The sequence below is a fragment of the Sapajus apella genome, unplaced genomic scaffold, assembly GCF_009761245.1.
Source record: "Sapajus apella isolate SASKATOON/1434 unplaced genomic scaffold, GSC_monkey_1.0 scaffold38, whole genome shotgun sequence".
NCBI lineage: Eukaryota > Metazoa > Chordata > Mammalia > Primates > Cebidae > Sapajus > Sapajus apella.
The window spans coordinates 12,920,818-12,936,382 of record NW_022436978.1 but is presented as its reverse complement, the minus strand read 5'-3'; the positions used below and the strand labels follow the sequence as shown (position 1 = coordinate 12,936,382).

Below are 15,565 nucleotides of genomic sequence, written 5' to 3'. Positions count from 1 at the left end.
ATTCTTGTCTTCGTGGTGGAGTGGCTTTTCCTTTCTGCTTGAAGGTGGTCCCAATAGTACTAAATAGAAACAGTTTCCTCATTAAGCAATTTGTTAAAATATGTATGTTCAAGACATTCCTAAGAAATACTCAGTTAAGACTTCCAACATTCTATTACAGATGACATGGAAAAGTCATTTTGAACCTAGAAAAAGTTTAAGGTCAGATTTTTGTAGTCAATCATGCCAGTCATAAAAAGTCAGTGTAGATGGGCATTGAATGAAAGACAGAATAAAGCTTTGCTTTTCTTTGATGACTCAAGATCAGCAGAAACCCAGAGTTCCTATTTTGAACACTTTACAAACCCAACTATAAATGGAGACAGTGACTGAGCAACTGGGCGGATGACAGGCAAGCTCTCTGCTGCAGCTGTAAAGTCTGTCCCAAGAAAACAGTTCAAAATTCACATATTTTGGAAATGAAAACCAATAACATTCATAAACAAAAAAGAATTAATATAGACCTGACTCCTTAGAAGTAACTTTTTTCATAAGTTTTTTTTTCTCTCTCTCTCGGTGAAGACACACACACACACACACACACACACACACACACACTTTAAATATCCTAATGTCTTTGAATTAAACAATCGGCACAATTTCAGGAGCTATTGCTTTCTTCTAGGAAATATCTCACTACTAGAGTTCTCTTTTGAGATAAGAAGATTTCTCAACTTTATTACGAATTCTGTTGTATACATGTGAACACGTTTCTGAATATTTTACATATTACTATATGTTTGAAATAGTATATTTAGGTATATATAAATATATATGTGTCTGTGCGTGTATATATATATATATATATATATAAATATATATACATTTTTTTTTCTTTGCAATTTTACGTGCCTTCCATCATGGGAGGTGGAAGGGGTAAAGAACAGGAATTATTTTACAGCATATTTATTTATGTTCTTCATGGTTAAAGAAAACTATGCCAACATTCTTCTGGCCCACATATTCAATTAAATGTATAGTGAATCTTTTCTACTTACTGGATTATTTGGTGCTTCCAGGCATTTATTTTTGGCATTTCATTTCATTTTTGTTTTTGCAGGAATTTTTGAAGTTTTATTATGATTTAACATTTTTATTTTGAAAATCAGGCGCATTTTAAAAATTACTCTGCTGCAACTGTAGTCCACCCCCAAAAACAGATAGTTCAAAATTCACATATTTTGAAAATAAAAATGCAGTATAGAAATTTACGTATACAGATTACTGGTTCATGATTTTTTATTTATATATAAATCTATTTATACAATCATCTATAAATACAGATATGCAAATATATTATTTTTTGAGAATTGAATCTCTGTAGCAATCATTTTTTATGTGGTATTTTTCCATTAGTCACTTTCTTTTCTTTTTTTTTTTAATTTGAAGAATATTTGCAAAGGATTTAGTCATTTTCTAAGCATTTTCACATGTAAAGCTCTGTGAGGTTAACAGGGGAAGAGGTATCCTAGGATGAATAATGTGTCTCTCCCTGTCCCCAGATCTGGTAGAGAAGCTATGCATAATAGGTTAGACTGAATAGCTTTCTACATTTTCAATCAGAATTAGCTGTGGCCATGAGATAAGAACAGACAAGATGCACCCCTTGTGTGTCTGCCTTCTCTCTAAGAGCAGGCCCTCCATTTACTTCCCTTTTGTTCAAGTTAAGATAACATGTTACATTGCTCTATCTTGCTATTCTTCATGACCAATGTCACAAAACTTTTTCTCTATGTTACTTCTTTTAGAAGCTGAAGTTTCAGGTCTTTCTCATCTTTAAGTCTTTAACCCATTTTTAGTTAATGATGTCAGATAAGGGTCCGGTACCATTCTTTTGCATGTGTATTTCTAGTTTCCCTAACATCATTTATTGAATAAATTGTTCTTACCCATCATGCATTCTTTGCCCCCTCATAAAAAAAATCAATCGACTGTATATGCGTGGATGTATTTCTGGGCCCTCTGTTCTGTTCTGTTGGGCTGTATATCTTGTTTTATGCCAGTACCATATTGTTTTGATAACTGTAGCTTCATAATATATTTTGAAATCAGGGATTGTAATGCCTCTGGCTTTGTTCTTGGCTTCAAGATTAATGTGGCTTTTTGTGGCCTTCTGTGGTTCCATGTGAATTTTAGAACTGTTTTTTCTATGAATGTTAAATGTTATTTTGGTATTTGGATAGGGATCTCGTTGAATCTGTAGACAACTTTGGGTAGGATATACATTTTAACAATATCAAGTCTTTCAATCCATTAACACAGGTGTTTTTCCATTTGTTTGTGTCTTGTCTAATTTCTTTCACCAGTGTTTAATAGTTTTCAGTGTATAATCATTCTCCTCCTTAGATAATTTTTTCTAAGTTTTTTATGGTATTGTAAATGGATTTTTTTTTCCTTCTTTTTCTGTTGTTCACTGGCAATGCACAGATATATAACTGATTTTTAGGTTAGTCTGTGATCTCTGAAGGCAAGATCATGCCTTATTTGTATTCTGCATAGTAATACATAAATTACAATTAGCAGTTATTAATTTTTTATTTATGTATTTTTATTCAGTTTCTTTGGCAGTAATTTTTGTTTTCTTTCTTCCTTTTTCTTCCTATTCTTCTTAGGGCTCCACTAGTTCTACAGCCTCTCCTCCAGTGTCGACCCCAGTCACAGGACACAAGAGAATGGTGATCCCGAACCAACCCCCTCTAACAGCAACCAAAAAGTCTACATTGAAACCACAGCCTGCACCCCAGGCTGGACCCATCTCTGTGGCTCCAATCGGAACACTCAAGCCCCAGCCTCAGCCAGTCGCAGCCTCCTACACCACGGCCTCCACTTCTTCAAGGCCTACCTTTAATGTGCAGGTGAAGTCAGCCCAGCCCAGCCCTCATTACATGGCTGCCCCTTCATCAGGACAAATGTATGGCTCAGGGCCGCAGGGCTATAACACTCAGCCAATTCCCGTCTCTGGGCAGTGTCCACCTCCTTCAACACGGGGAGGCATGGATTATGCCTACATTCCACCACCAGGACTTCAACCTGAGCCTGGGTATGGGTACACCCCCAACCAGGGACGCTATTATGAAGGCTACTATGCAGCAGGACCAGGCTATGGGGGCAGAAATGACTCTGATCCTGCCTATGGTCAACAAGGTCACACAAATACTTGGAAACGGGAGCCAGGGTACACTCCTCCTGGAGCAGGGAACCAGAACCCTGCTGGGATGTATCCAGCCAGTGGTCCCAAGAAGACCTATATCACAGATCCTGTTTCAGCTCCCTGTGTACCACCATTGCAGCCAAAGGTAAGAAATTCATCAACATAATGAGGAGAATGCGGATGTGCCTCTCTCAGTCTGCCTTCCCCAGAAAGCAAAGCCTAAGGCAAAAGTGTATGTGTTAATTTTACTTCACTAACACATACAATCCCAGGGAAGCATGAGTGAAGCCAGAGAGGAGAGAGAGACTATTTGGTGTTACCAGTATGGCCACTGTTTAGTATCAAATGGAATTACTTGCTCAATCTTGAAGAATCATCTTCCAAAAGGCCATAGAAACCATAGCATCTCAGGATGAAGTGTTCTGATGGAGAAAAAGAAAATAATTTATTTTTCACATCCTTCCCCATATTAATTCAGGCTTCCATCTATTATGTAGAAACTTCCTCTACATCTTGCATTTGCTTGGACGTTAAATAGGGGTTTAGCATCTCAAGCCTCAGCAAGGCTAGTGATCTATAAGTGAGACATGTGGAGGGCAAAACTGAGGTGATCTGTTGTCAGGCTGCGGCCCTCTGAAGGCAATCATAACTCCCGCAATGTTGGTGCCACAGTGGTTGCTGTGGCAGGACAGGCAGCCAAGGACCCAGGAGATGGGTGAGGTCGAGCAGGTCTAAGATACTGCAAACACCTTGGCTAGTTTCTCCTTTGAGAAGGGGCTGCAGTATAATGTAGCTTGTTTGTGACCCCTTGTCTATGCATGTTACTGATCCTCCTGAAAGAATCTTATTCTTCACCCTTTAGCACTATTAAGCAATGTTTAAAAACTCCTTATGAGTGATGGTTACATCTTATTTGACTTAATTGTCCGTATGTGGATCTTTTAAGTTAACACTCTCTGTTACTTCTTCTGAATATAATACTGCATATGCCCGCTCACCACAACTTGGATTTTTCATTAGTACTAGAACCAACATGATGTTGATTCCTCCCATTATGATGAGAGGAACCAATGAGAACAACTTGGAACGGGTGAAAATAGAGGAACTGGGCCAGTTTCCAGCCATTTGGGTTGGAAGAGTGCCCTTCTTTCTTTTCAGTTAGAACTGTGAGAAATCAGAAATTTGAGAGCCCTCAATTAGCTAGAAGATGAATGGTAGTTTGGGGGGATGGATTGGGTAGAAGTTTGGACTGTATTTTTAAAATTCTTTCCACATTTTTAATAAGATGGTCAATTTCAAGACAGAGCTATTCACGTATTCAACATTATGTCAAAAATCTCCTTATAGGGTGTTTACTAAACTGTTTTTCTGATCTGAAAATTTCTGCCATATTAATGGTGTCCTATGTGAATTTCAAGTTCTATAGGGGAATAGAGTTTTTCCTGACAGTGAGGACTGTGAAGAGCTGGAAAAGTCCAGCTCAAGAAATCCATTAGCTTTATGTGTGACCACTATATGAAAGTGGCCGGCCATGATCCTTTTCCAATAGATAGATTCCAAGTTAGAATTTTAAGTGATTTTAAACATTACTCAGTTGCTGAAGTCTCTCTACCAAAAGAAATGTTATTACAGCTTTTTATTTCTTTTTAAAATAAATTTGTCCAAAACAGCCAATCAGAATAGCCTTGCTCTTTGTTAATGTCACAGTATGTTTGTATAACTTCCTCCTGGCCCAGACAAGGGGAGTCTATTTTCAAAACAACCAGTTCAGAGAAACAGATTATTCAACTTAGCCACACTTTCTGTTTTTAACAATCGCAACAGATTCACCTAGGGAAGATTACAGTAAAATAAAATGTTAGGTCAGAACAAGTGCTGCCAACATTTAAGTTCAAATAGATAGGCAATTTTGCCCTGCCCAAAGCAGGATGACCGAAAGCATGGCTGAGTGATGATCCTGAAGGAAGGAGATGGGGTCTGCGTTGCTTGAGGACTGTGTTATCCCATGTAGGAACCAGACATGAGAGAAAGCAAAACAATATGTACTGGAGAGACTCACCTGGCGGAGAACTGAGCTAGTCTTCAGGTGTTGTTTTCTCATTAAGTCACTGGGAACTCTGACCAGCCCCTCTTAAGCATTTGGAATCCACCCTTTGGTGTAGGAGAAAGAATCAGCCCCCACTGCTAGGACTGGATCTAAAACACTGATTCCAGCCACATCATTAACATTTGGCCCATCCTCACCCACTGACCCAGGGAGATGGAAAGAATTTTTATGAACCACTCATCAGAAAACATGGAACTTTATTTTGCTTCTTATTTGAGCAAGGTAGTTATTCAAGATGATCTATTAGATGATTTACAGATTCTGGATATCAGATTTTATGTTATTTTTAAAATTTTTGATATATTTGTTTTTCAACAGTTTCATGTGTTTTCACATCATATTCAGTTGTACATTTTTAAGATGAAAATCAAATCATGTACTTTCACTCTGATTATTAAGAGTGGTTAGAGGTTGATATTTAGCCATCTGTCTGTCAGTGCTTTGGGAAGGGAGAAAGAGGCTGATGAAGCTATGGATAAATTCTGTGTGTGTTGTGAGGGCATTGGCTGATGAAGGGGTGGGTTTCTTCACAGTTGGTCTTTGAGCAAAACACTAGTGTATTCTACTGCACCTGTGCACAGAGGACCTTATTGTCCTTATATTGACTGTTTGGCTTAATTATGTGACTACAGTCATGAGAAATGAGCTCCTAATTCTTGACCCAGTTCTTTTGTTGACATTCCTCTTCCAGTTTGAGGAAAACCTCTAGACCTCTTTATATCACGCTTCAAACCCTAGTAAAGTAGAACATCTTCTTTACTAATTAATTAATGATTGCAAAAGGCTTGGAAATTTCCAAGGACTGAATAATTGCCAAGTGAGGACTGTTCAGCTTTCCACTGGCTTTCATTTATTTTTAATTTTTTTTTTAGTCACTGATGGAAAACTTACCCTCATGTCTGAAAACAATTATACTTATTATATTGAGTAATTCTGGGGAGTTTGGCATTTAGCCCATTAAGGAAAACGTTTAAAAGATGAATTAAATAAATCTCCCCAATATTTGAGATGAGCTGCTTTAGTTTTCCTATATCAAGATAGTATAAAAAGAGGAATATAGTATAGTAAAAAAGAGGTGAGACAGGATGGGGAAATGGAGGAAGGAAGGAAGGAAGCAAGGAAGGAAAGAAGGAAAGAAAAAGAAAGGGGAAGAAGTGAATAAAGGAAAGAGACAGGATGAGAACCTGCAAGGCTTAGGGAATCATGATTATATTTATGTTCCCATAATATGCTGAGCAGTGAATTTGCATGCTACAGTAGGCCATACTGTTTTTCCTATACCATCTGAGCTGAGTTCCTTGCAAAATATTGTTATAAATAAGTCATTATAAGGCAGAAATGTTCTCTTCTCACTGGAAATCCTCTTATAGATGCAGTAGAATCTCTTCTGTTTGCTGATGTGTAAAAGCTAATGTTAGCTACATCTTGCTGTGTAGTGCACAGGCCTCTAGTCCTGTGCATTAGTTATATCCCTGTGAGTTGGGATGCACGTTTTCTCCAGTATTTAGATACGGTGGCTCAGCTTGAAAGTTCCAGAGGCAGGACCTGGAAGCTAGTCAGGACTCTCAGGTCTAAAGTGACCAGGCAACTTTAGCCTCCACTTATCATAAAAACTCATCTTTGTCAGCCTCAGCTATTAAAGGGACACGTATTTGCTACATAGTGTGTGAAAGTTCTGGGCCTGTGTCTCCCAGGAAAGTTGGAGAATCTCGTCCCCATGAGTGTAGAGGTTATGTTAAATTCTGAAACCACATAATTAAAATGTCCTTGAAAAAGAAACCTTACTCTTAAGCATTTCAAATTTCGGATGCTATTTTAAATGGTATTTTAAAATTTGTTTACAATAATTTGTTATTAGCATATAGAAATAACAATAGATTTTTGTGTACCGACTTTGTATCCTACAATTTGTTAAATGTAATCGTTGTACTAGCTTCTTTAATAAGACTTCTTAGGCAATTCTTCCTGATCATTTTATCTGCAAATTGTTGATGCAGTTGTTTATTTCCTTTATGGATAAGTCTATTCATCAACATTTTATGTTTGAAAGATTTGCTTGCTGATTGGAAAGGAAACCGTATCATACAACTTCGGAGGAAATAAGTTGAAAAAAATAAGAAATCTTTACTCTCCACTTCCATAGGCCAGGCTACTTAAACCATCAGACATAGAAGCAATTTTCAAAGTGTAAAACACTCTCATATAAGGGGTTATAGGTCCTAACCCCTTACATTTACAGATGAGATAACTGAGGTCTGAAAAGTCACAATGACTTTCAGGGTTATGTAGTTAGTAAGTGACCACATGTGAGTACAAAATGTAACTCTTCTTTCTATTCTACAATTCATCTCTACACTGGTTAACAATAGTTCAAGACGGGAGGTCACAAGTAAATGACCTTTAAAAGGTGTAATAATAAATATTGTCAGAATTGCCATATTTCCTATCTTTACAACCCCATCATCAGTTTTGTAAGGTAACTTAATAATAGAAAATGGCTCCTATTCTAGTGCTCTCCCTGTTCTGTCTCACAGCTACTCCCATCAAAACACTTGTTGATAGGCTCTCTGTAATTTTGACTCAGTCCATGATCTCTCTATACTGATTTTAAAAGTTATCATCAGAATGGATGTGCTAGTATACTAAGAAATGTCTGTGAATGTTATTTATTTCTTTGTCTTAGTTAATTGCTTTCATAGATTCAGTTGTTTAAAAATAAACTGGTCTTTTAGCCATGAAATCCTTGCCTATGCCTATGTCACGAATGGTTTTGCCTATGTTTTCTTCTAGGGCTTTTATGCTGTTAGGTCTTAAGTTTAAATCTTTAATCTATCTGGAGTTAATTTTTGTATAAGATGTAAGGAATGCGTCCAGTTTCAGCTTTCTGCATATGGCTAGCCAGTTTTCCCAACACCATTTATTAAACAGGGAATCCTTTCCCCATTGCTTGTTTTTGTCAGGTTTGTCAAAGATCAGATGGTTGTAGGTGCGTGGCATTACTTCTGAGGCCTCTGTTCTGTTTCATTGGTCTATATCTCTGTTTTGGTACCAGTACCATGCTGTTTTGATTACTGCAGCCTTTTATTATAGTTTGAAGTCAGGTAGCATGATGCCTCCAGCTTTGTTCTTTTTGCTTAGGATTGTCTTGGCTATGTGGGCTCTTTTTTGATTCTATATGAAGTTTAAGGTGGTTTTTTCCACACCAAAAGCGATGGTAACAAAAACCAAAATACACAAATTGGATCTAATTAAACGTAAGAGCTTCTGTGCAGCAAAGGAAACAATCACCAGAGTGAATTGGCAACCAACAGAATGAGAAAAAAATTTTGCAATCTATCCATCTGACAAAAGGCTAATATCCAGAATCTATAAAGAACTAAAACAAATTTACAATAAACAAACAACCCCATTAAAAAGTGGGCAAAGGATATGAACAGGCACTTTTCAAAAGAAGACATTTTTGTGGCCAAGAAACATATGAAAAAATGCTCATCATCACTGGTCATTAGAGAAATGCAAATCAAAAACAAATTGAGATACCATCTCACGCCAGTTAGAATGGTGATCATTAAATAATTTGGAGACAACAGATGCTGGAGAGGATGTGGAGAAATAGGAATGTTTTTACACTCTTGGTGGGAGTGTAAATTAGTGCAGCCATTGTGGAAGACAGTGTGGCAATTCCTCAAGGATCTAGAAATAGAAATACCATTTGACCCAGCAATCCCAATACTGGGTATATACCCAAAGAATTATAATTCACTCTGTTATAAAGATACATGCACATGTATGCTAATTGCAGCCCTGTTTACAATAGCAAAGACTTGGAACCAACCCAAATGCCCATCAAGGATAGATTGGATAAAGCAAATGTGGCACATATACACCGCGGAATACTATGCAGCCATAAAAAGGGATGAGTTCATGTCCTTTGCAAGGACATGGATGAATCTGGAAACCATAATTCTCAGCAAACTGACAGAAGAACAGAAAACCAAACACCGCATATTTTCACTCATAAGTGAGTGTTGAACAATGAATGAGAACACATGGACACAGGGAGGGGAACATCACACACTGGGGTCCGTTGGGGAGTGGGGGCCTAGGGGAGCAATAGCAGGGAGTGGGAAGGTTGGGGAGGGATGACATTAGGATAAATACCTAATGTAGGTAACGGGGGATGGAGGCAGCAAACCACCATGGCATGTGTATACCTTTGTAATAATCCTGCAAGATCTGCACATGTACCCCAGAACTTAAAGTATCATAATAATAATAATAATAATAATAAAATACCCCAGTTCGCTAATCCCTTTGGAAATACAGCAAATCATTTTAACAGGTGATTCTGGCAATATATAATTCTTCTTGTTTACAGAATGAGAGAACTTCTATTTATCAGTGTTTTTTCTTTGTTTTGTTTCATTTCAGTTCTAAGCAACGCACTTATTTTGCTTATTGACATATTGATATATTCCATTGGGGATCTCATTTCTTTCCTGGACAGCTACAAACACTCACACTGTCCAATTTCAAAAAAGAGACTATAGTTATTCTCTTCTTCACCAAAGAAATTTGAACCATTATTGATAAATAATTTTTGGCGAATATTAAGGCTTTGAAATGCTTTGCACACCGAGTGATAGGAAGTGTCTTATAGTGAAAGACACATTTTTACTCCTATAGTATCAAAAGTGCTGTTGTCCTGCATACAAAGATATTTTAGTTGTTTGATTTTCCGGAATACAGCAACCTCAACCTTTAGAGATACTCTTAACAAATAATATGAGGTTTGATCTGTTTCATCTTTGCTCATCAGAGAATGATCTTCAGATAATACAGTTTGGTTTATTTCAGAAGGTTGCTTATCTAAAATAAAATTTTGAAAATATGAGATAATAACACTTAACATTTTTTAATCCCTTATGAAATTTACCAAACATTCTTATATAAGGAAAACTCTGTAACGCTTTCAGAGGCAACTTGTTGAGTATCCTACCAACACTGAATGCCTAAGAGAGGGTGAGAACTGACATCACCTCACTGCCAGCGCAGAGTGCTTACCACTCTGTGGAACTTGCCTCCATTTGTAGCTTTCTGTGTTTGTAGATGCTAACTCTATTTTATGTAGAGTTGTCCGAACATAAAATATTCCTTGGGTGCAGCAGTTTAGGGACTAGAACTTCAGAGTAGTATTTCTGGGACATAACATATATTTAACATTATTTGAAACTCAAGAGTCAGTCAACATTGCTATTAAGAGTTAAGGAGCTGAAACTATGTGTACCCTAAATCTGAATTCAAAGTAAGAGGCCTCTTGTTATTCAACCTTTGTAAGTGTTTGGTATATTTTTGCCTCCTAAAATATGACATTGTCTTTGTTTTTAATTCATATTTAGGGATGATTGTAAAAAAAGAAGAATAAGGTGTTAAGTGTGATAGTTGTTTTATTTATGGATTTATCAGTTCGATGTTATGTTTCATGGTTCATAATGCAACTTTAACATAAATCTGAGTAAATTTACTATAGATGATATTAGTAGTTTTTACTGGAGGAAACCATGCTTTTTTTTTTTTCCTTTTTGTTGTTGAGAGGGAGTTTAGCTGTTATCACCCGGGGTGGAGTGCCATGGTGCCATCTAGGCTCACTGCAATCTCTGCCTCTCGGGTTCAAGCTATTCTCCTGCCTCAGCCTCCCAAATAGCTGGGACTACAGGTGTTCACCACCATGCCCAACTAATTTTTGTATTTTTGGTAGAGACAGTGTTTCACCATGTTGGCTGGGGTGTTCTCAAACTCCTGATCTCAGGTGATCCACCCGCCTCGGCCTTCCAAAATTCTGGGATTACAGATGTGAGCCACTGTGCCCAGCGGGAAACCATGCTTTTAATCCTGTTACCCACCCCATCCAAAGCTCACAAAATATTATTTAAGTAGGCCACTAGGATACAACTGAGGCTGGTGGTCTCTGCAGGGGCAGAAAAATGGGAGCTGGAGAGGAGTTCAGGACCACAGCACAGAGAATATGAAACAGGACCCAGCACACAACAACCCATGGGCCAAATGTCACTTGCCACCTGATTTTATAACTGTTTGCTTGAAATACAGCCATACGTGCTTCATTTCCATATTATCAATGGCTGCTCTCATACTACAACAGTAGAGATGTTGGATGTTGTAGTATGAGGAGATGCCACAGAGACTGCATGGCCTGCAGAGATTAAAACATTTTCTCTATGTCTCTTTACAGAAAAACATTGTTGACTGCTTGTCAAAAATACGTGAAGAGCTTCACGAAATTTAGATTCTTATCAAAAGTTCTTGAACATCCCTGAACTATTTAATATTATTTCTTGTCCAGCAGATCCTGAATCTTTAATTAGAAGTTGTTGTGCAGTATGTGGAAATCACGGAAGGAAGAACAGAATATCAAAATCAAAATTAACATGCTATGTGCAGAATAGGTTCTATATCCCTCCTTTTTGTTCTATCCCGGTATACTCCTAGTTAAACTTCAAGATTTATCTGTAATATTGACTTCTTGAAGAGGGTTGACCATTCTTCCAATTCCCACATATTGTTAGCTTTTCTTTCCTCTGAATTTTCTCATAGCATTTTTTCATTTATTTACTACAAGATGCACCTCATTCAGTGTTTTTATATAATAATATTTTAAAGACAATTTACATAGAATATAGTTTGCCCATTTAAATACACAATTATTTTTAGTAGATTCAAAGTATATTTTATTATATTCTTAAATATAGTATATGTGCAATCATTATCACGGTCAATTTCTTTACACCAGGAAGAAACCCCATACCAATGAGCAGTGACTTTTCTTTTTCCCTAAACCCTCCAAGTCTACATAACCACTAATTTAATATCTGTATCTATGGATTTAACAATTTTGGACATTTGAAATAATACAGTATATAGTCTTTTGTTATTGGATTCTTAGTATAATATATTCAAATTCCATTCCTGTTACAGCATGTGTGAGTGCTGTATTCCTTTTTATTGCTGAACAATATTCCATTATATGGATATATCACATTATATTGATATTTTCATCAATTGATGGACATTTTGGGTTTTTCTACCTTTTGGCTATTATAAATAATTCTTCTATCAATATTTGAGTAGGCATATGTTTTCAGTTTTGGGGGGTATACATCTAACAGTGGAATTGCTGAGTCTCATGGTAATTTAATGTTCAACATTTTGAGAAACTGCTGAAATGTTTTCCAATGGGGCTACCCACTTTCCATTTCCACAGCAGTGTATGAGGATCTCATTTTCTCTGCATCCTCCCACCCCATTTGATTTTAATCACATTATGTGTCTTTCTTTCAAGAACAAATCCATGTTCTTCAAGAGTGGAAACTGTGTCTGTTTCAGTTTTGTTCTGTATATCTTAACATAGTACATTGCATGTATCAGGCACTCATGAATAAATGAAGGAGTCAATCAACAAGTGAAATAACATTTACTGAGTTGACATGGAACCACATAGGGTTCCTGATATTAACAGTTGTTTCTGTGGGCTTAAATAGCTGTACTTTTATAGGTGTTCTTTTTTTTTTTATTTTAGATACAGGGGATACATGTATAGGATTGCTACATGGGTAATTGGACCCAGGTAGTGAGCATGGTATTCAATAGGTAATTTTTCAGCCCATGCCCTGTCTCTTCCTCCCTGTCTGGTAGTCTGCAGTGTCTGTTATTCTCAAGTGTATGTCCATGTGTGCTCAGTATTTAGCTCCCACTTATAAGTGAGAATATGGGGTGTTTGACTTTCTGTTCCAGCATTAATTTCCTTAGGATTATGGCCTCTAGGTCCATCTATGTTGCTGCAAAGAACATTTCATTATTTTTTATGACTTCACAGTATTCCATAGTGTAGACATACCACATTTTAGAAATCTAATCTACCATTTCGACCTATGTTACTCATGTTTTCTACCATTCAGATCCCATTGTGTATAACCAATATATTAGTGCTCATTTAGATGCACTCCATTTTTTTTGGGGGGGGGATGGGGTCTTGTTCTTGGTCCAGGCTGGAGTGCAATGGCACAGTCTTGGCTTACTGTGACCTCTGCCTCCTGGGTTCAAGCAATTTTCCTGCCTCAGCCTTCCAAGTAGCTTGGACTACAGGCATGTGCCACCATGCCCGGCTAATTTTTGTATTTTCAGTAGAGACAGGATTTTGCCATGTTGGCCAGGCTGGTCTTGAACTCCTGACCTCAAGTGATCCACCTGCCTCAGCCTCCCAACATGCTGGGATTACAGGCATGAGCCACCGCGCCTGGCTGGGGCACTCCAATGTAGTCACTGAGGCTCCTTTTCCATCCTACATCATTGTAGTTTTTGTCTCTTTTGCTGTGGTTGAGGTGCTTTTGTCTCTGTGCAGCAGAGAGGGTTATGTAAAGCTTGCTTCATCATGGCGGGTCAGTGATGGAAACATTACCTCCTGATTTCACTCCCACCCAAACCTGCTCTTTCTGCACACTCTGGATCTGAATGATAGAAAAGGTGAAGAACGTGGCTGGAAATGGTAGTCTTTCCAGTAATGGTGATTCTGCTCTCCTAGGAGCTCAGGCCAAAAACCTGAAATTATTCTTGACTTCTGTTTCTCTCTCATAGCAAATTCATCTTACTTTTGAAGAGTAATACCTGATTACCTGTCCCCATCTCCACCACCCATGCCCTGGCCCAGCTCTAACTCTCTGCCTCCTACTGCTTTGACGGTTGCTCTCTTGTCCTTCTCTAGCCTGTTCTCAGTACCTAGTGATCCCATGCAAGTCATATTATTTCACTTTCCTGCTCAAAACCCCCAATTGGGGTTCCCCTCTTAGACTGAGAAAAAGCTGGGACTGTGCTTACAAGGCCTAACTCAAACATGAGTCCCATGTTATAGTAAAGGAATGAAAAAATGCTGTGGGAAAACTCAGAGGAAAGACAGCAACCTGTCTACCCATGAACTCTCTGACTTCCTCTATCCCTTTCACCTTCATTCTCCTCCAGCTACATTGCATTCAGGCGTGCTCCTGTTTCAGGGCCTCTGCTTTGCTGTACTTTCTGCTTGGAATGGTGATCCCCAGATATCCACATGGCTTGTTCTCTCACCTCTCATAGGACTTTGCTCAAATGTTGCTCAGTTGCAAAAGACCTTGCTGATCACCCAATCTAAAATACTTTCTTGCCCCAAAGTCTCTATCCACCTTCACTGCTGCATTTTCCCCTATAATATTTATCATCTTCTAAAATGTCATTTTTTTGTTGTTGTTGTTGTTTTCGAGACAGAGTTTTGCTCTTGTTGCTCAGGCTGGAGTGCAATGGTGCAATCGCGGCTCAACGCAACCTCTGCCTCTCAGGTTCAAGCAGTTATCCTGCCTCGGCCTGCCAAGTAGCTGGGATTACAGGCATGGGCCACCATGCCCGGCTAGTTTTTTATATCTTTAGTAGAGACAGGGTTTCACCATGTTGATCAGGCTGGTCTCGAACTCCCAGCCCACCTCAGCCTCCTAAAGTGCTGGAATTACAGGCATGAGCCACCACACCCAGGCTAAAATATCATATTGTTTAATCTTCTGTTCTTTGTTCCTCTCCACTAGAATTTCAGAGCAAAAATTTCTGTCAGCTTTCTTCACCGCAGTATAACAAACAGTGTCTGGCAAGCAGGAAATCCTCAGTGAAGATGTATTTATAAACGAATGAGCACATGTGGATCATGGAATTGTCTTCTCCGTAAACCGTTTATCCAGAAAGCTCTGCCGTGTTGTGGCAGTGGCTTTTACTATGTGGGAAAGGTTCTCCCATAGAAGTCACACACCTCATGTTTGATTTCCCCAAGCTTTGTATTCTCTACCTTCTGCACCTCCCCCCACCTGAGTTTCCCAGCCTTCCCTTCCGCTCCACGTGTCATCTACTTTGATAAAGCCTGCATAATCGAAAGAGCCTGGTATATTTACTTTGTTTGAAGATGGGGTTTTGCTCTGTATTCTATGCTGGAGTGCTGTGGTGCGATCATAGCTCACTGCAGTCTCTAGCTCCTGATCTTAATTATCTTCTCACCTCAGCCTCCCAAGGAGCTAGCACTACAAGAACACACCACCACACCCAACTGTTATTTTTATTTATTTATTTTTTTGAGAGGGAGTCTCACTGTGTTGCCAGGCTGGAGTACAGTGGCGCCATCTCGGCGCCTTGACCTCCCAGAGTGCTGGGATTACGGGCGTGAGCCACCACACCTGACCGATGCC

At 38.5% G+C, this 15,565-nt stretch overlaps 1 protein-coding gene across 15 annotated transcripts in view; it reads left to right on the top strand.

Annotated features, from left to right (window-relative positions):
- Window positions 1-15,565, top strand: part of LPP (LIM domain containing preferred translocation partner in lipoma) — a 733,292-nt gene that overhangs the window by 458,156 nt on the left and 259,571 nt on the right. For all 15 annotated transcript variants that reach the window (XM_032298549.1, XM_032298548.1, XM_032298557.1 and 12 more), the window contains one exon: window positions 2,652-3,335. In XM_032298549.1, the coding sequence (XP_032154440.1) occupies window positions 2,652-3,335 (684 nt within the window). The remainder of the gene's footprint in view (window positions 1-2,651; window positions 3,336-15,565) is intronic.